Here is a 24,218-nt window from a genome sequence, read left to right on the forward strand (position 1 = left end):
AAAGACGTCTGTGGTCATACTGGGCAGCTCCTGGGGGATGACATTAAAAGCAGGTGCTTAACTGGATATTTACTCTTTTACACGTCGTTCTCACGAGAATCACATTTTCAACTCTTGTCTACAGGACAGGCAGAAGTGATTTAAAAAGAAATTATTTCTTTCTTTATTTTGGCAATGTGTTTTGGTTAGTGTCACTTTAATTACATTCCTGCCTATTCCCACTGCAGATTAGAAAATCCTTACACTAAATCATATTTCCGAAGTTTTGGGTTATAGTTCAGTCGCTGTTTCCCAGTGGAAGCAATTATTTTTCCAACAGACGGGAATCACATGTCATAAAAGAAAAAAAAAATACAAAACATTGTCAATTTAATAAACTGTTGATGCAAATCTTGGAGGGGAAAAGAAAATCAGTGACCACTTTGGTTACACAAGGCTGTTACAGGATAATAGCCCACTGAATTCAAAAAGTCACCATCATTAGTCTGCTTTGCTAAGAGTAAACATTAGGTTTTGATCAGTCTAGTATGTTTGTAAAAGTGGCCTTGGGTTTCTTTTACAAAGCTGTTTTACTGAGTTAAAAACTGTACCAAATAATATTCTTGAAATTGCCTTTTTAATTCATTTTTTTTCCCAGTCTCTTGAGTTTTTCTAGTTTTTGTTTTTGTTTTCTAATGGAAACAAAAATGAATAAAATGGTTATCAAACTTGCAATCTAAATGGTAACACAATAAAAAAGTCCAACACCAATTTTTTTTTTCAGAAGTTTATAATAAAGAATATAGACAAAGACAAATTAAATCAGGGTTTGATTATCACTAAGCACGTTTGCTGATGTGTTTCAGTGCTGAATGTGTGAACAGGAAAATGTTCACTATATTGAAGGAGTCTATATTTGAGATGGTTTGTTTTAAGGGTCAGCTTCCTCTAAATGGTAGAAAACATTTAACAATGCCTATTTAAGTTTGCTGTAAATTAAGCTCTGTTTTTTACACACATAATATTGTTTAAAGAAAGAAGTGAATAGTGTCTTATTGACTAATATTCCTAATATCCGATGGCCGTCCAGGACTCTGCAGAAAAAAACTAAAACAGTGAATATTATGTGAAGCCATGATTTGTATCCACCGTACAATTCATCACGACTAGCTGGTGGCAAATACTCCCCCCCCCCCCCGTCTCATTTTCTCCATTCTGTCAAAGATCCTGACATGTAAACAGTTGTGGAATTCTACAATCATTTTCACTTTTCAACACATTTTCCCCCTTCTTCAACATGAATGTCAAGTGCTGATAGATCTGCAACATCCTTCCCTCAAATGGCTGAGTAAACAAGCTGTATGCTCTACTTCTGTTTGCTGGCGTTGTTGGATCTGATGACTTTCTTCTGCTTGCATAAATTATTGATCCTTGACACTCTCCATTTGCCACGGTGCACGGTGCTAAAGATGCTGTGTTATTTATAGGCAGTATTTGGAAGAGCAGCAGCATTTGTTTGCCTCTGTTGATGATCATTTCTCTCATGATTTCTCGCATCGGGCTGCGGTCATGTTTCAGGGTCGTGCTTGTGTTTTGTTGACCCAGGTGGGCTTGTAGTTTGTGGGCCGAAGGTGAGGCCATGTTTCAGTTTGTTGCTGGCAGAGGGCTTGTTTGGCAGCTGGCATCGGCTCAGTCAAGCCTGATTTTTCCTACTCTTGTTAATGAGGACTAATTTGTGATTCATGAGTTTTAAAGTTATCAAGTATTCACATAGCTGAAACTCAGTTTAATTTTTAAAAAATGTATATAAAGATGCATTTTTGTCAACCAATGGTGAAGTAATTCTCATAATTTATAAGTGATTTCTGCTGAAGATTTTATTATGATTATTTTACCTTATATGGCACATCTCAGCCACATACTGCAAGTCTTATAGAAGAAAAATACATTCAGACTTTAGCATACCTTTTTTTCATAACCGAATTGTCTAACGTTTTTATTAAAATTGGAGATGCAAAGACACATTAGATATAAATGAAATTGACTGAAAAATATTAAATCTGTTCAGTTCAGTCCCACAAAAAGTCAACTTGTGACAAAAAGTCAACTTGTGACTTTTTGTAGAGAAAATAAACAAATTTAATTAAATTCTGACAATAATCTTGTTCTGTCTAATTATAATTTAGTATAAATCTAATTACAGTAGTTCCAAATCAGTTTAAAACTGTTCATTTTAGCATTATTATCAATTTGTAAAATGTAGACCAGACCTATGGATTGATTCTTATCTTCACTTTGAGTCAATTCCCTCTCTTGTGTGTGCATTAACCCTCCTGAAGCCCTCAAACGAGAGACCGAGAGACTGAGGCAAAGAGAGGTAGAAAAGCCCTTGTGTTGAAGAGTAGAAAGGGGATCCTTCTTTTTAACAGTAAGAAACCTCCAGCAAAACAAGATTCAGGAGAGCTGACCGTCTGCCTTGACTGGTTGGGGGACGGACAAGGAAAAGACACAAATACAAACAAAACGCAGGAATATTTGCTAAAAACAAAACAACAAACAAATAGTCCTATGTTTAGTATGTGCTGCATTTAAAGATTTCTTTTCATGATCATTATCTATCATATTATCTTATTATTTTATCCCTATTTTTATTTTGATTAATATAGTTAATTATTTTATATTTACAAAAAAAACTACATTTTCTTTTTATTATTTTACTTACATTTATTTTTAGAGAGTAATGCCACTGTTCGTCACGTCTTTCTGATAACATTTCACTCTGTCTTGCATGTTCTCACGTTTTATTTTCTCTCATCACACTTCCATGTGTTCTTTATACTCATTCTTACTCACATCCAACCCCCACTGGTAACACTGTGACGTGGTACTACATCTGCCTTGTGCGTGTGTAATAATTTCCACTTGTTTTTCTTGACTTCTTCACCTTTGGTTCTCAATAATTCATGCTCATAATCTCCTTAGATCTCCTCCTCCATTTAAAGCCAGACTTGTCTCTCACTACCATATAATAGAAAATATCATGCTTGATCTCATATCAGCTAACTCATCTCATTAAAACATCTATCATCAAGGAAAGGAAAGTCATGGAACTAGAGGTGGAACTTCAGACAGTGCAAAAAAGAATAAAAAATAAAAAAAATTGAGCACTACTCCATTTTCCACACATCATTTCTCCTCAATGTTCTTACCATCTGTCCTGCTTCAGCAACTGTTTTCCTGTATATTTCAGCATTCCCAGTAGTCCAGCTACAGCTTAGATATGTTCAATTTCACTCACCTCTTGCCACATTGTTGGTTTAACTTATGTCACTGCATTCCCACTGCTACCCATGCCTCCAAGGAGAAGTTGTAGTCTGTACCTGTTTGCCTACCTGGATGCCTCTTGGATTATTCATCATTAGAAAACTTTACTGCTCCTGTCTACCTGGTCCTCCCCCTGGGTTTTCCATCCTGTCCTTTTTGGACCATTGCGGACCAAGTAGCAGTTTTCCAAGGTGAAAAAAGAATCCAGAGTAGAAGTGCCAAAAAATGTATTTTTTTAAAATAGCCACTTGAGAATGGCTCGAAACTCCCCCTGCACCCTCCATGTTAAAGTGTACAGCTTTATCTGAAAAATAAACACACTTCCAACCTGGCTAAACTAGCAGGGCTAAGGTTGCTTTGAATGACAGGTGAGTTACCCAGGGGGCCCAGATGGTGTCCTCAGTTCTCATTTGGATCTTCATTCCAGCTGCAAAAACCCAAACTGGTAATGCTTTAATCCGGAACACAAGGTTTTAAAAGATTATTAAAATAAAACATATGGGTAACACAATATTTAAAAAAAAATGTCCATGAAGCTGACACACAGTTTGTTTAGAACAAAAGCAGATTTTAGCTTGAGGGAGGACAGAATCATGAACCAAGCAGAAGACTTAGGATTGCACAGGGAGCTGTGTCACTACATTTGAGTGAGCACTGCCAATTTTCATGTTGGAGGGACTGAAGCTTATTGCTCTCATTTCAGGCCATTTGTACCCACTCAGTGAAAACTCACACTGTTCAGTTTGACTTTAGCGTGGCTTAACTCGAATGGCTACACCTTTGTTGCTTATTTTAACTCTCAAAATAAAACCTGAAATAGTGGGTGTTTTTAAAGGCAGATAAAAATAGCTAAATATTTTGTATCTATATGCTTGAAATTCATTAATTAAGCCAAAACAGCTGGAAAATATTAAAAGGACAGAATCAGAAATTAAATTACACACTCAAATGTACACTTTCTTTAAATAATCTAAGTCTGTTTACCCTTAATTTCTGGCCTATGTTGTATTTTGAGCTTTTCTTCATCATTTTCTTTTGTAATTGATAGAGTATATTCTAAAGGACACATTCAATGACACGTCTGGGAATATGCCTTATTTGCACTGCTCCTTGTAGCTTTGGTCATTGTTAAAATGTGCTGTTTGCTACTCAGTTAGAAGATGGGTATACTTTCAGGACCTCACCCACAGAAGTGGACACTCCCACAGGAACAATTTATGATTTGCAAACAGATGCTAATTTGTGCAGCTTGGTAAATCTGCCTCTAAAAGAATAGGTTGAGTGAGGCATTTAGTTGTGGCATTGCTGCGTTTGCCAATGTTCTGATCTCAGCCTGTTTGCCCCAACAGCCAAGCATATCATCTGCTCAAATTCTGGCTTCATGGGTCTTTATGTTTGTGTGCATGTCTGTGTGTGTGTGTGTGTGTGTGTGTGTGTGTGTGACATCCTTTCTTTCTGAGTCTGTCTTCTGTCTTTTACACTTTCTATGAGCAGAGTGTGGTGACTCACATGCACGTGTGTGTAAAATGTGATATGGCTTACTAGCACTTGCAGAGCCTGACTTGTGACATTCCCCTGGCCTTGACATTTTTTGATATTTTTAATTGTGAGTGTATAGACTTTTGCAAGAGAGCAGCTTTTTTTAGAATGACAATGATAGGATGGTTACAGAAATGAAAAAATATGTTAAAGAATAGGAAAACGAATGAGAGAATCTATTCTGGAACTATTGCAAACATAAAAATGGAAATACATCGCACAATTAATTTACGAATTTCTCATGTTTTAACTCACATTTGTTTGAATTTCTTTCTTTCAATTATTTTCTTATTATTTATAAAATGTAAGTCTGCTGTGGTACTCTTATCATTATTTTGGTGTGGCTAGATATTTCCAACAAAGATTTACCTTCAACCAGACCAACAAGGTTTGACTTAAGGTGATTTTTGTCTTTTAAAAGAAGATAAAAATGTCAGTCCTGGTTGCTATAATGGCATGCTGGGTTACCTTAGTGGTACCAAGGGGTTTAATACCTCCAGACCAGAGTTCTTTTGGGAGCGAGCAGTCACCCCTTGAGTGGCTCCTTTATCAGAAGTGCAAAGTGCTGTGAGAAGTGCTGTCAAACAGGCGCACACTTTTTCAATAAACAATGTTGCCTTTTCCCATCATGCCATGAACAATTGATTTAATTTGGCTTCATGCTGCACTCAGGGATCATTTAAATTGGTTACCTTGCTGAGAAGTTGAAAAAGTGCAGTCAGTCCAACTGCACTTAATTTACCTTTTACCCTCGCTGCTTGTTCTTTTTCTGTGACTCCTCTGTGTTGGTTGAAACAAACAGACCTGTTGCCAGCTTATAAACATTAGATGCACAGATTTTGGGGCTTTTTAAATTGTGCTGTTAGCGAAAAACACAACTATCTCTTGATGTATTGACAGACTTGTCATTGTGGATTCAGTTTGCTTTGGTGTTTTCAGCAGAAGGTTTTAACGTTGTGGGTGTTTTGTTTACATCAGTGCTGATAGGGTGTTAAGAGAGTGAACCAAATGTCAGCTGGAAACTCGAGCTCCAGTAGGAAATGCTGAGACTCTGTAAACTCCTGTCAAAGCTAATGTGGTCTTTAACAAGGACCACCTTGTTGTTGGCAATTGTAATATTGCTAAGCAACAAGTTACAGAAATAAATGCAATCTTTAACTCGGCCGCTTGTGCATTTTAATCTGAAGAAAAGTTGAAAACATTCATCTAACAGTGCCTGGAAATTCATTTATTGCTGCCACAACAGAAGTCAGAACTCAGATCTGGGAATTACATCACATCTAACCTAAATGCAAGTCAGAAATCAGCTGCAAGTCAGAAAAATAGTGCGATTCACTAATTATTGTTCTCAGTGACCAGACTAAGTAGTGTATTTCTCTTTATTTTATGTATCCAAATACTGCAGCAACTGTAGTTTATTACTGCAGCTATCATCACGTTGTATGTGGGGGTCAGCTGCAATAGATTTTCAGGTCAGAGCTGATGAGAAACCTCTGGCTTTCTAAGTCCCACTTTCGACTTCGGGGGCTTTTCCAGTTGATTTTTCCATCTTTGAACTCTGAAATTAAGACTTCTGGGTACAAATGAAATGCACCTTGGGTTGTGCTTTTGCTGAGGTAGCAGTGGAAAGCATCATCTTTTAAACATATCCAATAAGAATAAGGAACATTCAGTTAACATGATTATTTATTTTTTTATTTATCAGATTTTTTCTTTGATTTAAAATGTTCCCATTAGTTTCTTTACTGGGCTACAATGCAACCGAGCCCATATAACCTTGCTGAGGTTGAATTAGATTATTTAGGTGGAGAGCTTTAAAGGTTAAATGAGAATATATAAGTGGATAGCTTTAAAGCAGAGTTGTGTCTTTTTAGATCAGTTAAAAAATAATTTGGACATCTGATCTGGATTCCTTCCTCATGTCTACCTGTTCAGATCCATGTCAGAGGAAACTTTGGAGCTGTATCAGTCACACCAGAGGTTTAATATTTCCTCAAAAACATGGAAATGCCTCATCATCCACCAGGATTAGCCAGAGGTGGACAAGAAAAGGGCATCTAAGCTCCTCTACTTATTGCTGCAAGAGCTTATGAAAATGAGATAAATGATAGAAAAATGCTGAGATCAGAGCAAGCACATTTTACAGTTATTATAATGTTCTGGTCATTAGGCAGATTCATTAAAACATTTCAAGCTTGTTTTGTTAATTCATTATAAAGCTGATTTTCACAGCACTAATTCCATCCCAACACAATAACAAAGTCATGTTCTACACACCACTCCCTTGCTCTTAATTATCATTTTTAGTAGAAACACTTGTTCCAGTTACTTCCACTTAGACATTTTGATTAATGTAAGGCTCTCCTTCTTTCTGGGTCAACTTTTAATAATAAACATGCGATCAATGGAACAAAAAGATAAAAAGTGAAATTAAATTAGTGGATTAAAAAAACAGTTTGTTTAAACTTAAAATAAGAAACTCAAAGTATGATGCAAGCATTTTAAAATGTTCTTCTCAGTTACTTTTCCAAAAGGGAAATTAAGTGTGAAGGAAGTTAATGTTATTTGTTTTCAACACTGCTGACTGCCAGCTAAAATTAGAACAGAAGAGAGAAAATATGTTTGGATTTTAAGGAAAATTAAAATAATACATCTGGTTTTTAAAGCATTGGATTTCCATTTTAACAGTGTTAAAGGGTCATGCTTTAAAGTGCAATTAAGAGGCCACACAGATCTGCTGCTTTGTGCCATATTTCACAAGTTCTTCATCAGTACTAATTATTTCTGCAAGCCATTTTTGCACAATCTTTCAGTCAGCTTAAAAAGTTATGTTCTCTTTCTTTCCCGGTCATATGTCTTTAATATCAAAAGGGAAGAAAAGACATTTAAACCCGACCTGGGGAAAGGCAACTTTAAAAGCTTGTAGGTTTTGGAAGCGGAGGAGTGTTGGAGGTGTATAAGTGCTGAAGAGTAATGGGCTCTTGTTATGATCTGAGACGGCACGTGTCTCTCTGGCATAAAGTATTTTCCTGAGCCCTGTTGTTGGTAATCATAATAATAACAGCGAATCATTTGCATTGTTTCTCTGCAGCTCTCACTGTCTCAGCTGGCAGCTACTTCACGCTACCCGACCATCAGCCACTCCAGCTCTGCGTTGCCTTGGCAACAGTCATTTCCTTCTCTGCTCCATCCTTCCCCGTTGGCATCAGCCCACCAGCTGTCACATGTCGTAAGATTTCCACCCCCGTTTTGCACACACACACACATGCACACACACTCACACTTATGGCCTTGCACTCATACCTTACATACATGCCGAGGAAAATACATGAGCGTTTAGCAAAAAGGAGTGACACATGCATTTACAAGGTTGACATTAAAGCCCAGGAAAACAAAACATGCTACAGTGCATAGTTTATCCATCCATATGAATATGCACCTCTAAAGACATAATAATCTTTACTTTTACAAACATTCAAACATTTACACATGTATATACACAAAACCTACAAACAATAATCTGTAGATCAACACACTTTTTGAGCCCTGAATTCCTTTACTTGATTTTTCAAATCTTTGTACAACGGCTACCTCAGTTTTCCCAAGGTATTCAGCGTCCTAAAACTTAGCTTGCTGTGTATCCTATCCAACTTTCTTCTAATTAGGTGGATTATGACCCACTGCAACATTTTGTATGAAATGCTGTGAAGTAGCGTTGAGATAATGACTGATATTAGGAAGTATATGATAAGCTTCAGTTTATAACAAGCTTAATGCATCTTAATGCATGCTTATCATTGCAGTCAGGTCATATACTGAAGCAAAGCTGAGAAAGTCAGCTGTACCATGCTGATTTTAATACCTCTGGTGAATAATTTCCTGAAATGATGCAGGAGTAACCTGCTCCCCGCTGTTGTGGGTGTTTGCTGCTGAGAATTGGCTGGCAGTCTTTTTGCCTTTGAAATCTGCCTTGTCTTCGCTAAATTAGACCACGTTCACCCACAAAGATGCATATATTTGGAAAACATTGCGCTTCACATTCAAAATAGCAGCATAATCCTACAGAATAGCGAGAAAATCATAATGGTGTAATCCTGGGATTAACCCTGAGTCTTTTCCTCATCAGAATCACTTTACACCATTTATATGATACATACCATTTTTTATATTGAAACTTTTTTTTTGCCTGCTGAAGCTGGTTAAGATGCTGTAGACTGTTTTTTTTTACATACGAGGTGCAAGGCTCATTGATTCCCTTTTTTTATTTTACATTCAATCACAAAGTAGCTTTGCTGGATTTATGTACTTTCAGATCATGTTCTGTGTGTTGTAACTACACAACTAGCATCATACTCTCATAGCAACAGTTATTCACTGAAAAGGTTGAATGGTACTACCACAACAGTCTTTTTGTTATTTTGTAGTAGACTGGACTAATAAGAAAACAAGTTGATCCAGTTCTGTAAGTAATAAAACAACAATTATCATCATCACAACTCTGTCCAGACAAAGTAAAACTGTAATTTCCTTTAACTTCATTTTAGGAATAATGCAAAAACAGTGTTCCATCTTGGTGAGCTGCAGAGTTTAAGTTGTTTGTTTCAAGTTCAAGAATATGATTTTTGATTTATTTTTGGAAGTCTAAAAAATGCTAAGAATCATAAAGTTAAGGAAAAATATGACACACTAGTCCTCCAGTGTGGTACTGTGAGTACTTTTATGGAGTCATTTAGTTTGCCTGCAGAATTTACTGTTTAAACCTCTATTTGACCTTGCAACCTTAAAATCTGAACAAACCTGACTCTAAAAAGCAGTCAACCATACGTTATCACACTGCAACACCTCAGCACCTTGGCAGCAAGTTCAAACTCATTTCTTTGAACCCTTTTAATTTTTAAGGCTTCAACATTATCTCTGTCATCTTCATAAGTTATTATAATTATGGCTGTTTGATCAGAAAAGGAACATGCCTTGAATTTGTGTAGCAGCCTGACTTTGGTTGAAGGAATCGCCAGCATTTTTAATCTGATAAAATGCAGCTATATCCTCTGAAAGGTGAACTGACCCACACACATGTGAGAAGGACCAGAAAATTGGGGAAAAGAAAACACTTGACTAGAAAATAACATCATTAACAATTAATGGATAACTGTTTCTGTTTTTACACCAGTCAGCAACAGTGAAGAGGGAACTCTCCGAGTACTCTGGTTTCCTCCCACAGACCAAAAACATGCATGTTAGGTTAATTGGTAACTCTAAAATTATCCCTAGGTGTGAGTGAGAGCGTGAGTGGTTGTTTGTCTCGTTTGTCTCCATGTGTCTCTGCGATGGACTTGCGACCTGTCTGGGGTGTCCCCCGCCTCTCGCACAGTGTCTGCTTTTATACTTACGTTGTTAATAAATAACTTTATATGTTGAGATATGAATGCTATTTTAAAATATATTAAATGTTAGTAAGGAATAATGGTGATGCTTTTTTTCCCATTAAATTTCATAAAAAGATAAAAGCTGACACTGAACTGATCTTAGTAACAAATAATGTCTCCCGAGCCTGATGTTTCTTGTTTTATTGTGTCATAAATCAATTGCTGTCCCTTGATATCCAAACCTATCAAAAAGCCATCAATAAACCATGAGCAGTTCGATACAATACCACATGCTGCCATAAGCACTTAACAGTGTTCGAGTATGTGGTAATCCACATCTGCTTTGTAGACTCCATCTAACACATCATTTACTGTATTTTGAAAAACATGTTCATCTTTCCTAAAAACCATTGAGCCTGATGGCTAAAAAGTTGGGGAAATTGCTATATAACTGAAATGAACTTTTTATGGAATTTGTAAACAAGTGTACAGAGGGAAATGTGTAGTCGAAACTGTTAGAATCCATCTAAATACTCCATCTCGTTAACTGTGATGAGTGTTTTTGCCAGAGCACCTGCTGTATGTTAAAGCCTCATTAAGATGTCAGGTGAAATTGAGTGAAAGCAGATCAGTGGAGTTGACTGTTTGCACTGGATTATAAAAAGATAGGGACATGCATATTTCATGGTCTCTCTCGGTTACAAAGTCTCTATTATCTACACGTATACATTTATACCAAATACTCTGTCTTCTGATAAACTGAACATCTGTTTTGGCTCCACTGTACCTTCTTTTCTTGTTAAAGTGTTAGACACAACTGTTTTTATCTAAAGGTGTATCTTATGGAAAATGTGATTTTAAAGAACATGTGACATCAAACATAAAGTTCAGCAATAGTAAAACACATGTAGGAAACAACAGAAGAAACCTATATTCATAAGGTCTGATCAGGGATCTAAAAATTCAAAGCAATGTGCTGCAAGTCAGAAATTTTAGAATCAAAGTGACAACTTTTGGGAAGCAGTGAATATGATGAAATTACACTTTTTGCTTCTGACATCCTCTAGTTTTTTCCTTGTCTTTTTAATAAAATATCTAGTATATTTTCTGAGACTTGAATGTCATCTTGTTTGCTAAACATTTAAGCTTACAACTTTTTATTTTTTTTATTAAATTTTAAATTCTTGCAGATTCTAATTGACTCATATTCTGATAAATGAGTCCTGTAATGAAGTCTGAGTGTACTGATGACTAAACAGATTTGTATGGTGATAGGCAGGATTATTAAAGTTTTCTGTCATGTGATAGATGAGCTCTAAGAATCAATGCAGACATTGACACAGACCAAGCAAACCCAGGACCATGGTAAGCTCCTTATGTCCTTCATGACGTATGGCTGCTGTGCAATAAAGATATAAATTTCCACTGTAAGCTTGGGGTTGGAGCAGTCAGAGTACTAAGCAATTTCCAGAATATGTTTTGACAAATCCTAAGAACACTTTATTCTTGATGCCTCTTTTCTTTAATCCAGGCCTTCAAAACTCAATTTTACTTTAAATAAAAAGTTCCATGCATCTAGTTGTCAATTAGGTTTAGTAAAGGCATTTTTATTTGGATTTTTATTTGCTCGTAATTGTGCTGCGGTGAGTCATTTCCTATTAGTAGATGTGCCTTTGCCAGAAAATCTGTGTGATCAGCATGCAATTAGATGGGCAAATTTGCTTTTTGGTGTTTTAAGGAATGGGTAATTAAGTGTACTTTATTAGTGGCAAACAGTCTAACTTAATAAGAAAGAAAAACAACAGAGTTTGTTCTTAAATGTATTGTAGTAGTCCAGCTAATTAAAATAGTAATTCACTGTTCTGGAAATCAATGCATACTCTGTTCTAGGCCTTCTCGGCTGTCAGCAACATCACCCACCTGGAGATGGACCTTCAGCGGGATGGCAACGAGCCGCCTTCCGTGCAAGATGAAGAAGCCCAACTTCAGGAGCTGCCCTTCACCCCTGTTCATGCTCCTGTTATTACTCTGGGAGTGAATGTGCCCAGGTGAGGAGCTCATATTGCCTGCTAGAGCTAGAAAGTAAAGACGATTTAAAACCTTTATAACAACTTTAATGAAATGTTGCTTTAATATTTAAAATGTTAACCTTTTCTCCCCAGGTTTTCCTGTCTGCCTCCAATTTACTATCACTCATGTTGTTCCTAGTTTGTAGCCGTTTTGTGGTTTTTTTAGAAGTTAAATAAATAAATTTTAAAAAAAGTAAAATGTTTTGGTTATGCTACCATAGATTTATTATAGAACAAAAGCAATCGTTTCTACCTTTTCTTTAGAGGTATTTTGTTTGCAGCCAATTTTAGGAGGCATAGTGAGAAACTTGTTTCCACTCTTTCCCTCTCTGCATGGGGCATGCATCTTTTGAGATCATTGTGCAGACTGAAATTACACCCTTGAGAGCAACCTAAGTCTAATAGCACACACAGCAAACTAAGCTAAGACTAATTTTCAGCGAACAGACAAAAAAAAAAAATTGTCTTTTTTTTTGTCTGTTTGCTGAAAATTAGAAGTAGAAGCTGTTTCTTAAACATTTACGTTACACTTTGCAAGTCATATTTTTGGTACTGTGAAAATCTATCATTTTATGGCGCTGTGAGGGATATCTTCTGACGTCGAGTTTGCGGGACATCATTTAATCAGTTCAGCTCACAATTTATAAATACAGTGCCAGTGGAAATGCAGCCAGGTTCGTTAATTTGGTAGCCTGAATGAGGAATAATACTTTGCAAAATAATGAGCACAGTAACTGAGAAACAAGAACTTGTATTGGTGCATGGGTTCTGTAAATAAGCAGCTGGCACTGAAACAGTTCCCCAATCCCAGCGTTTGGATCCAGACATGATGTTGTTCAGTTCAGTGGGCTGAAACATCTTTGCCTCTTCACTCAGAGCCAAAACATTTTTTTGACTGTTTTCAGTGTGAAATGACCCACTTTTCTTCGAAGAAAAATAAAGTTGAAAGAAGTTTAAGCCAAGTAGCTGTGCATATCTGATTGAACCTCTTTTGAAATAAAAAAAAAAAAGACGGCTTGAATATTAATCCACAGAGGCTAAATTAAGATAAAACTTTAATCAATAAGGAGGAAACAAAAAGCATGAAATTGGCAAAGCTGTGAAGAAAAACACAGCTGACTCCCTTCTTCACTGCTGTCACCTTAATTAGTTTGATCAAGGCTTCATTCTTTAAGAAAGCCATCTTTGTGGGCTCAACTGTTTACCAAATGGACTCAGGCAGTGTTAGCACTCTGATAGCATTATTGCTCATTTTGCTATGCCTGCACTTTAGCCAACCATCTGTGCACTGTGTTTTTATATCCGATGTTTGGTGTCAGCGTTGAAAGTATACGTTATGAATGTTACCATAGTTGTGCAAAAACAGGTGGCCACTATGATTAGAGATAACTGGCAATTATGCTTGAAAATCCCGAGGGAGCGCTTTGGCATCCGTTCTGTCTCCCCCGTAACTATTATCGCGGTGATGCTGCTTGATGGATATTGCTGACATCCGTATGCTGTCTAATCATCATTTCATCACATTTATGATCCGTGCAGCCGGATATTGCCATTCAGGTTCAGTTAGGGAGGATGAAATGACAAAGTTGACGTTATCTCCTGAAAGATAAACATCTTGAATTAGTATGGAAGTAATGCATGATAAAAAAAATTTAAAATGATAAACGAGTGTTGTATTCCACTTAGATCAAGTCATTTTTCCTGTCTCATTTAAAACAAATCACCTTAATGAGGCCAGTACAGCAGACTCAATACATTACCTCCTGCTGTTTGTAAAGGGTTACAAATTCATTTGAAGAAGTTTTTTTTTTCAGCTTAGTGAATAATCTTCTCCTGAAAATTAAACTTTTTTTTTTTTTTTTTTAATTACACTTCTCTCCAGTTCCTGTTCAGTCAGCTCGAGGAGCTCACTGGCTCACCTCTTCTCTGCTGGCTTCCCTGAAATTGTGGACTCCAGCGGCCAGGTGGCAGAAGTCCTGGACCCCACAGAACCTCTGCCATTTGATCCTCAGCGGGAAGAGACTGACCTTTTACAGGGAAACCTGCTGGTGTTTCAGTTTTTGGCATTTACCAGGTGAGGCCAACAGTGCTGCTGTCACACTTCAGCATCGGTGTTGAGATTGACTGCAGCATCTTGTTCCCTAGACAAAATACTCCACATATGGTCACTGAAGATTTGCCCTGTACATTAAGATAAGTTAAGTGTGGCTGTCCAAAAATTGCTGCGTTTGTGTCTCCAGAAACATCAGAATTGCTGTGTTATAAGTAAACTGAAGTGAAATAATCATTTAATTGGCAGCAGATTACCAACATTTTTCTTTCACTGTGCCTCTGGTTTCTTATCCCCACTGAGAAATATACTAATTCTTTAGACATTTTATTTGTTGACTAAAGACAACCCCCAACCCTCTGCCATCAGTTATTATATTTATTTTACGTGTTTATGTATTTTTACTCTAAATAGCAAGGATTTAGTGTACTTAAACCTGGCATGAATGTTTGCCAATTTGCCTGTCATCCTGTATACTCATATCAAGGTTGCATCCATACAAAGCACGCACAATTATTTGTACAAAAATATACATTTTATGTCAGAAAAGTACTTCCTTCAGTGTCCTACCACAGATTCTTCCAGTTTGAATATAGAGAGGAGGAAAGAGCAGCGAGTATCAAGCACTAATAAACATGTTTCAGGCTGCAGCTATTGTTCCCCTTTCCTGCTCTGTCTTAATATTTTCTTTTTTGGTGAGTATTTTTACCTTTAAAAATTATTAATGTTAGAGGAAAATCCTCAGTTCCCTAGAACCAAATATTCTACTGCAACTGCTACATTTTTTTCAGTCTCTGAAAGTGTCTTTATGAAATATGAGCACTCCAGCCTCAAAATAAATAATACTTTGAAAAAGTGTAACTTAGCTCCATAATTTGCAAGCACAGAAAAAAACAATGCAAATACTGTTTATGAATAAACAACATAAAATAAAATAAAATATCTTGTTGTTCAATACACTATAGTCATAATTTTGTTTTTTTCCGATGTAGGTTTTGAGGCAGACCATACTACTGTGAGTGTATTTTTCCACACATTTTATAAAGAATTGTGGTTTAATCACATCCTCACTGCAGGCGAGATGGAGAGACATTTGCTTGTAAAAATGTGATTGTAAGAGTTCAACAACAAACGTTTAAACCCTGTGGATAAGTTAAAGCATTTTCACAAAATAAGCTGAAGACAGTGCAACAAAATAGATATTGTAATAACAAAAAATATGGATTGTTATCTCAGATTTTATGTTGAGATGGATAGATCGCTTGTTTGATTCCTCTGCTTCTTTTCAAGTCAATATCAAGTGTGACCTGAACCCACACAGTTGAGCATACAGTTAATTGCATATACATATGACTTTCTGTCGAGTGGGGTAAGGGTGGGCTAGTAGCCTCATAATTATGACAAACAGGTATGCCAGGCAGCAGTTTTTTGCTGTGTCAACAATATCAAAGAGGAAAATTAGAAGCCTGTGGAAAGGCACTAATTTCTAGTTCTCTCATGTGCCTTAATTATCAATCTTATCTGTTTACAGGATGAATATTAATGCCGTATTCTCTTTGACAATGGAGCATCACAGCCGCTTTAACAGTACAACATCAAAGTGTATGATTGTCTGGGAGATCGCACACTGTTCCCATTAGATTCCACTTTGAAATATCCTGCTATGATAGTCTCTCCTTGGTCATGGGGGAGTTCTCAGCACATCGTGTCTTTTTTAGGATGTCTTTTTTTTTCCCTTTTTAAACTCTTGTTGAATACTTAATAATTTAGAATTCAGTTAATTGTGTATCCATCAGTTCGCTCTGAAATGTTCTTATTTTTAATTTTTCACTAAATAAATACAGTGTTTGCAAGCTCACTGGGGTTCACTAGAAGTCTTTTTGGGCAAATTTTAAAACTGAAGTGTGGCACTGAAAATTTGCAAGTGTGTGAAATCACACTCAGAGGGTGACATTTGTGTGAAAAGCAATGCACAGCACGTGGATTTTCAAAGCATCAGAGACCATTTTCTTTTCTAAGTATGACTCCTACTAAACTAAATTGGATTCCATTGGTGTTAACTAAAATAAAATCCTGTTTATACTCTGATTTGTAGATAATAATCCTTTACCTCAATGTGTTTTCGAAGAAGATTTCATGCTGTTTTTTACATTTCAGAAGAAACAAAGAGGTCCACTTATTCTGAATCATAGAAGTAGTGTTGTGTTTACCATGTCAATCAGCAGAGAAGTTCGTACCCTCTTACGATATGTAATTTACCATCTTGAGTTGATCCACTTTTTAATTATTGCTATTTTTAGTATAAGTGTCTATAAAGCTGATTTACCAGCTCTGGTAAGATGTGCAAGACATGCATATTTGATTTTCTCAATTAGAAAAAAATTAACATTATTCATTACATGAATTGTGATTTTTAATGATATTTTTAACCAATAGTTAAAAAAAGATCATGGATTATATTTATGTAATTAATCAGTCAAATGCACACTCATGTTTCTACATTAATCCTGTTTATTTTTAATGGCACTATGAACAATCAGAATTTATAAAATAATGCTAAAAAATAACTTTTTATTTTGCAGGATACCAACAGCAGGTGTCGGTCCTGACTGGCCTGTAAACATCCATGTTACCTTCCAGTTTTATCGCTTCCCACCAGTTACATCGCAGCAGCTTAAACTTTTGACCGACGATAAGGTTGATCACAGAACCAGTGAGACACTTCCCTGTGTGCTGGCCTCCATCAACAAAGATGGATCTGTTAATTCTGGTAAGGATTCACCACTGCAGAGGAATCTCACTCTGAATTTATTTGCTTAAACTAACTGCAATGTAGAGTTGTGTTAATGATGAATAAGGGGCATTTCGAGGTTGCATTGTATAAAGATTTGTAATCTGGAAATGATGCTTTGTGGTTTCTGGGTTACCGTGTGTGTATGCATGTGTGCAGCAGAGTTTTGCCTACAAAGGCATGCTGCTACTTGTCCTGAAATGAAAACAAAATGGAGGTGAGTGACACTGGACTTCACTGAAGAGATAATGAGCAACTCATTGTTCTGTTTATCTATTAGTCATATGATTAGGTATTTTGGGGGGAAAACGGTGTATTCTTCTTTATAGCTGTGACTGTCTGAGCAGACATTATGGAAAATACTGCAACTGAGGACAAATCTAGTTAAAAATAATATCTCTGGTCCAGATTTTGTATATAAGCCAGTATAAGTAAGCAGTATATTTCTTCCTTTCGTGTTAACGTTATACAGTCACTTCTAGGAGACTAGAAGTTTGTTCCATGGTTCACTATGACGCTGTATTATGCTTAGGCACTTCACTTTCAATCAGCCAAGCGGGGGCTGATTGATGTCAAGTCTATTCATGTAGCAGCTAATGAAATGGAAGAGATATTACAGCTTCTGACAGAGAGCAATATTGAACACACAAATACCCCCTTCGCCACACCCCTCCATTCATACGCCTACCCATGTGTCTCCATTCCCCAGACACACACTCCAGTCTAACTCCGACAATATTTCTCTGTCTGTCTCAGCACCTCTCAGTTTATATCTTCCTAATTATAGACAAATGCTAGACAACTGAAGCTTTTAATTCTTGTTTCAAGGCACAGGCAGGAATGTTATTGTTTAACGGGTAATTGCAACTCATTTCATCAGTCATAAAAATCCAAAATATCTGTCTTTAGCAAGTTAACTTGCTGAATCACTGATAAAGTGAAATGCTCTCTACATACAAATATATACTTACAGCGCTGTTCATAGCAGCCAGTTTGAGGAAATGAAGTTAGTCACTTTAATGCTCTAAATAAAACAACAAAATGTGTGTTTTATCATTAGAAAATGTTGACTAAATGACATGAACTAAAGTCTATCCCATCAACGTCTCCATGTTTTTGCATTGATATTAAAAGCTTTATCTATTTGAATGTGTTCATTTCATCAATGAATGAGCAGAAAAGCAGAAAGCATCTTTTTTTCTCACAAGCAGGCGAACTAGTGAAGCAACAAAAATGCTCAACATGCATTCCTCTGAATAATCTGGACATTTTTTTTGTTTCTGAGTTCAGGGATGGCAACTTTGCATAACCTCACTCTAGCATTAAGATAATAGTCTTCCTGTCTCACCACATCAAACAGAATTTTAAAATACCAAAGGAAAAAAAAAGGGCTCGAGCTCACTGGTCATCTTTTCAGCGTTTAATATGCAAACATACCAACACTTAGACACTGATTGTGTCTTCATTAGTCCCACTCTTACATAAACTTAATCATATTCTGTCATTTTCTTGACTTTGTGCTAGAGAAGTTGCTGGGTAAAGTCTGTCTAAAGTTTAGTATTTTGTCATTCCATCTATATGTGCTATATGGGAATATACTGGAACAAAAATGTGTTTCTATCAACTAGAGTGAATGCAAAAGATTAACAGTAAACAACAATCACTTACAATTAAAACTTTTATTCCATAAGCAATGAAGCACAAGTTTTATAAAGCTATTATGCTCATGGATTTTGTCTCTTCATCCATACTTGATGTGGTACTTTTAGATTTTCTTTATATAAATGGCCTAATTTAGGCTGCTGTACTTCAGTAGATCCATTGTCAGGATGTTGATTTTGTTATTTCACACTCCAAATTGTCAATATAATTGAAATCCCTCTGTAAAATGACCAAAATTGAGTTTTTAATTGCTCATCCTTCACAGCTAGATACTGTGTTAGCTGCTCCTGCTTCCATGCCTGTTTGCTAAGATGAAATAGGTTTTGTTTTCAGAATAAATTAAATCAAAAATATAAGCAGTTCTTTATTTTCAATCAACAACTGACAACCAACCAAGCAAACGCAGATAAATTTTACACCTACATACTAGATATTACAGAAATACATATTATCGGCTGTTTGTAAAACAAAGCACTTAAGAACAACTTCTTTGCTGTCAGAACCAACAAGTATAAGAACATTCTGGAGTACAAACATTCTTCTGCATGAGATGCTTTATATTGTGTGTGTACATGGCTGAATGTTATCATAATGTCACATTTTGACATATTCAGTACTCGCTGTGATCACAATGGGATGCTGACTTTTAGGTTTATTTGACTTGGAGGAAATAAATCTACAGTATAAGTGGGGAAAAACAAAACAAAACAAAAAAAAACATGAATTTGTTGAAGCGTCTCTGCCTCTTATACTGACCCTTTCACAGAGTTTAAGGCAACAGCCACCACCTTCTGCTGTACTGGCCCTTCAGTTTCAAACTGCTGGAACATGAAAATATTGTATGTATTGTATTTTTTTGTTTGTGGATGTAAACTCATATTTGAGCAAATCCTGACTGAGCTACAAATAACGTGCCAACTGAAAAGGCATTATCTTTAACCAGCTTGGCCCATCTGCACCAGATATGCATGTGTTGTGATTATTGTCTATTTCTGTACTAGCTCAGATAGAGAGTTATGCAAGAAATGATCTTTTCTTTAACTTCTTGGTTGTGTACGTTTCATAAGAGGAATCATAAAGCATTTGTGTTTGTAATTATTCCTTTATAAAATTAAATGTTACCCAATTCAGCTTGCAAAGATGCATCTTTACGTAAGGTTTTTCTACAGAAACAAATCTTTAAAATAAAGTTTATATGAACTTATATTGCCTGAAATTGGCAGTAATTTAAATAAGTCTTAATATTCTAGTAAATACATATAATCATTAAATTTAAAAAGGTAAGGTAATCATGAAAGTGTTTATTCTTTTTGATTATGTATTTGTGTCAAAAGTATGTTTAGAATGGTGGTCTGCTTTTACACAAAGACATTTTCCTGTAGATAATGTGCCTTGTCAAAGTATTCACTTCCTTTGACATGTTTCATTTTTTCTTATTTTAGGACATGTAATTAAAATGGATTTTTTGCTGGTGAAACTTGATTTGTGGCTAAGTATTCACACCTATATAGTCAATACTTGGTAGAGCCCTCCTCTGCAGTAATTACAGAGGAACAGGGGTTATGTCTCTATAAATTTACCACATCTAACCTCAAGATTTCTTCCTATTCTTTGAAGCAAAACTGCTCCAGCGTCCTGTAGGTGTAGATTCTCTTTTATCCAGGACATGGCAAATACTAAGAGTTTTTAAAACAAGGTGAATGGACAGAAATCTGTTTAGATGAGAACCAAAACTTCTTTAACAAGCAAGCAAAAAAAAAAAGTCCAGTTGTTTTAAAACTTCTTAGGAGTTACTAAAACATCAAGCTGGATGGGTTCAGTCGTGTACAGCAATATTCCAGTCATAATAATAATATTATATATATATATATATATATATATATATATATATATATATATATATAATATAATATATATAATATAATATAATTTTGCAAGTTTCCAAGACTTGCTGCTTGTTGATGTACTGATTAGCGAACCACTATCCCAGTCTCAGCCATTTCAAAGATTGATACAAAATTTTTGTAAAGAATGTGGCTTTTTGGTCTGTCTTTTGCTGCTCACTTGGTGATGCTCCTCATTAGCTGATTTTACACAGGTTAACACAGGTTTATACTTAAATTTGTGGCTTCTAAAAGTAATCGGCAAAATTACCACAAGTTAATTTTGCATACATATGGACATGTTGCTTAATTTATCTTCATCAGTTGAGATTATTTGTATATAGAACTCAAAAATGCCTATTTAAGTGACAAGTTTCAATGGAATAAGGTTCCAGTGCAAATTATTGGAACATACCAAAGGGGTTAATATGTTTGTTAATCACTATATATTTCTAAGTGTAGCTTTCGTCTACTGCTTTGACTTGCATCAGGTTTGAAAACTCTTAAAACAGAGTGCACAGCCACATCGTTTTCCTTGCCTCGGGCCTTCACAGTCTTGTGAGATTTGTTGATCCTCAGTAGGATTTTCAGCTTGGCAAGCTTGTTGTGCACACACCAGGCAGCCATTCAGGTTAGGGCGATGTCTGCTGGGTGTCGCTCCTTGTCTGCAGTCCTTGCTGCACACACACAGTCATGTCCAACCCTTGGGCCAGTTTTGTCAGCTCTTCCCTGCTTTTTTGAGCACAAACACACAGCACTCTCCATCTCTCCCTTTGTGCTCCTATTGCCACCCGTTTACAGCACACAGACACGGGGCATGCTGGGAGAAATATTAGTCCAATCGGACAGAGGTGGCAGCTGGTTGTTTGGAATGAGGTGGATAGGTTTAGGCAAGCATAGTAACAAAGATGTAAGTGTTTATAGATTAGGTTAAAGGAAACAAATGCATGCAATTACACTGTCTACTTTAAATAAAATTGATTTTCCACCAAACTTTGTAATTTTGTTATTTTGTTAAATCTTAACACAAGAAAAAATGTCAGTGTAGTTAGATTTCTGTCTTTTACATTCACTATAACCCACATAAGATCTATTTAAAGGTACTAAAATATACCTGATAGAGTCTCATAATGATTTAAATGGTGCATTTGACTTTTTTCCCTCACAAGAAGGTGACCGTGTCTTATTATAGTATATGACATTTCAACACAACACCAAAGGTAAATTCTGACTTGGGCTGCATATGACTCTGAGGAAAAAAATGCATTGTTATATTTAGTTTTGGAAAAGAGTAACAGTAAACAATAATCACTTACAATTAAAACAATCACTTACTTAAATTCTGATGCTACAGCATAAAATAACACAAGTTCATGTCATTAGTTTTGTTGGAAATGAATAATTTAATAAACAAGTAAATCTAGATTCACTGTTTTTAATAACTTATTAAAACATTTTATTTTCTTGTGCTTTAATGTTACACAATTGGTTTCAGTGCACCAACCACTGAAGAAGAAGCCCTTCTGTTCCTTCTACAGATGGGTTGTTATGATTACTCTCTTCTGTAGGAGTGAGAACATTTCAAGGCTCACAGCTGAACTGTAACCCATGGTTTGTATTGCCTAACAAGGAAGATATAAAGCAGCAGAAATGCACACAAGAGGGCCTTTGCAGAAAGCTGAGAACTGCAGAGAAAAAAAAATTCTGTTCCGCATTTATTTAGTTTTGTACAAGCTTTCATATTTCTTACCTTCACCATAGTCCGTGCTCGCAAATAAATAGAGAAACAAAGTGCACTAACAACCAATAAAAAGAGTTTATTAGACAGATGTCTCTTGTAGATTCAGCACAAAATACTTATTTTTCCTTTATTCATATCATTCTGCATGTGACTGTTGTGCATGAACCCATGCTAAAACATTATCTTTTATATATCTGGTTTCAAACATGATTTAGTCTTTATCAAGTAACAATACTGAACGCTATGCAACATGTAAATACAAAATTACTTTTTCAACCTTTACTTTAATTTGAACCATACTCGAGTAGGTGGCATCGACATGAAAACCAGGACAAAAGCAGTTACTGGACCCTTTTGACAACGGGAGGAAAAGTCAAAGAACTCCAAGCTTCATTCATTGATAGAAAATATGCAAAACTTAAAAAAGCCTGCATGAGAATTTTGAAAAGCTTGGCTATTATTGTCACATCCACATTTCCATGACAACCAAACAAACTCAGATTTGTAATGATTTGAAATAATCAAAGCTTCATGCAGACTCTTATCTGCATGAATGTATCATGGGAATATTGACATTTACCAAAATGTGTGTTAATGTCAAAATAATGTTTTCCTTCAGTTTATGGAGAGAGTCTGATGGGCCTTTTGGTCTGTGTAACAGAGCAGGCACGTCATCAAAGATCCTCATTACTTCTCTCCCATTCACCCGGCCGTTCCTTTGTATTTTCACCTCTGGGGAGGAAAGAAAGTCTCTGGGTTTTGATACAGAACTGGAGGGATGCTGTGGGGAGAATTCTGATTGTGGAGTTTGCATATTCACATCTATAGACACTTTTGAATAACAGTAATACAAAACAGAATATTTTGAGTTGCAGCTCATCGTTGTTGTCAATTTTTTCTTTTTTTTTTTTCAAAACATGCCACAAACTGCATTGCAAAAAAAAATCCTAAACTAGAAAACTCCAAGAAAATGCATAAGTGATGAAACAAATTATTTTAATTTTGTGCATCAAAGATGCAATGAAATGCTTTTACTGTAAAACACTAACTGTAAAAACAGTTTGTATTTAGTTAGTCACATTTGTTTTTTTTAATTTTGTACATTTCTACTCATACATATTATCTTTTGAGATCCACTGGCTGCATTTATTTATAAATTATTTCTAAATAGTGGAAATTTGAAATCTCTTCCATCTGTTTTTAAGGTACTCCAGGTCTGCAGATGCAGTTCAGAGTGGATAACAGTTTCCTGAGACCAGGGGAGAAGTGCTGGTTCCTTCGTTACCTGGCCCTCCACACCATGCACATCGACATCTGGGACAGTGACTCATTGCTCCTTATAGGCTCCACTGCTGTTGAACTCAAGGTAAATGAGTATGGAGTCAGGGCGGTCAATTTGTGGAGCTGATCTACTCATGTACTACACTGAGTGTTGACACAAGTAGTAGTAGTATTAGAACATAAATTATTAATCCACCCTGAATGGCATTTTCAACTGCACCATCAGTCATCAGTATAAAAAAACTGCTGCCTGTTTGTTTGTTTCCATGGTTGAATCATGACACACCTGCGTTGTTACACATTCATGCTGCATTTGTTGGCTGTTTTTGGCACATTAAGAGGAAAGATTCAGAAAACTAATATTAAAAGTAAATTATACAACTCAAGAAAAACAGTTTTACTGAAAATTTTATTTTTCTGAAATGTAATAGAATCAGAACATTCCCCCTTTGTTAATATTCAAAATCTTTAAAATACAAAAAAAGGAGATGTGAATTGAAAGTGTATTTTTTATCTTTGGTTCAATAAGCTTG

General features: G+C 35.9%; 1 protein-coding gene across 1 annotated transcript in view; it reads left to right on the forward strand.

Moving 5' to 3' along the window:
- The window catches only part of nphp4 (nephronophthisis 4), a 142,447-nt gene that overhangs the window by 86,350 nt on the left and 31,879 nt on the right, over positions 1 to 24,218 (forward strand). Inside the window, exons 12-16 of the mRNA XM_017411367.3 lie at positions 7,934 to 8,071; positions 12,099 to 12,256; positions 14,160 to 14,351; positions 16,910 to 17,097; positions 23,610 to 23,770. Of these exons, the coding sequence (XP_017266856.1) occupies positions 7,934 to 8,071; positions 12,099 to 12,256; positions 14,160 to 14,351; positions 16,910 to 17,097; positions 23,610 to 23,770 (837 nt within the window). The remainder of the gene's footprint in view (positions 1 to 7,933; positions 8,072 to 12,098; positions 12,257 to 14,159; positions 14,352 to 16,909; positions 17,098 to 23,609; positions 23,771 to 24,218) is intronic.

This window comes from Kryptolebias marmoratus, linkage group LG8 (genome assembly GCF_001649575.2).
Source record: "Kryptolebias marmoratus isolate JLee-2015 linkage group LG8, ASM164957v2, whole genome shotgun sequence".
NCBI classification, from domain to species: Eukaryota; Metazoa; Chordata; class Actinopteri; order Cyprinodontiformes; family Rivulidae; genus Kryptolebias; species Kryptolebias marmoratus.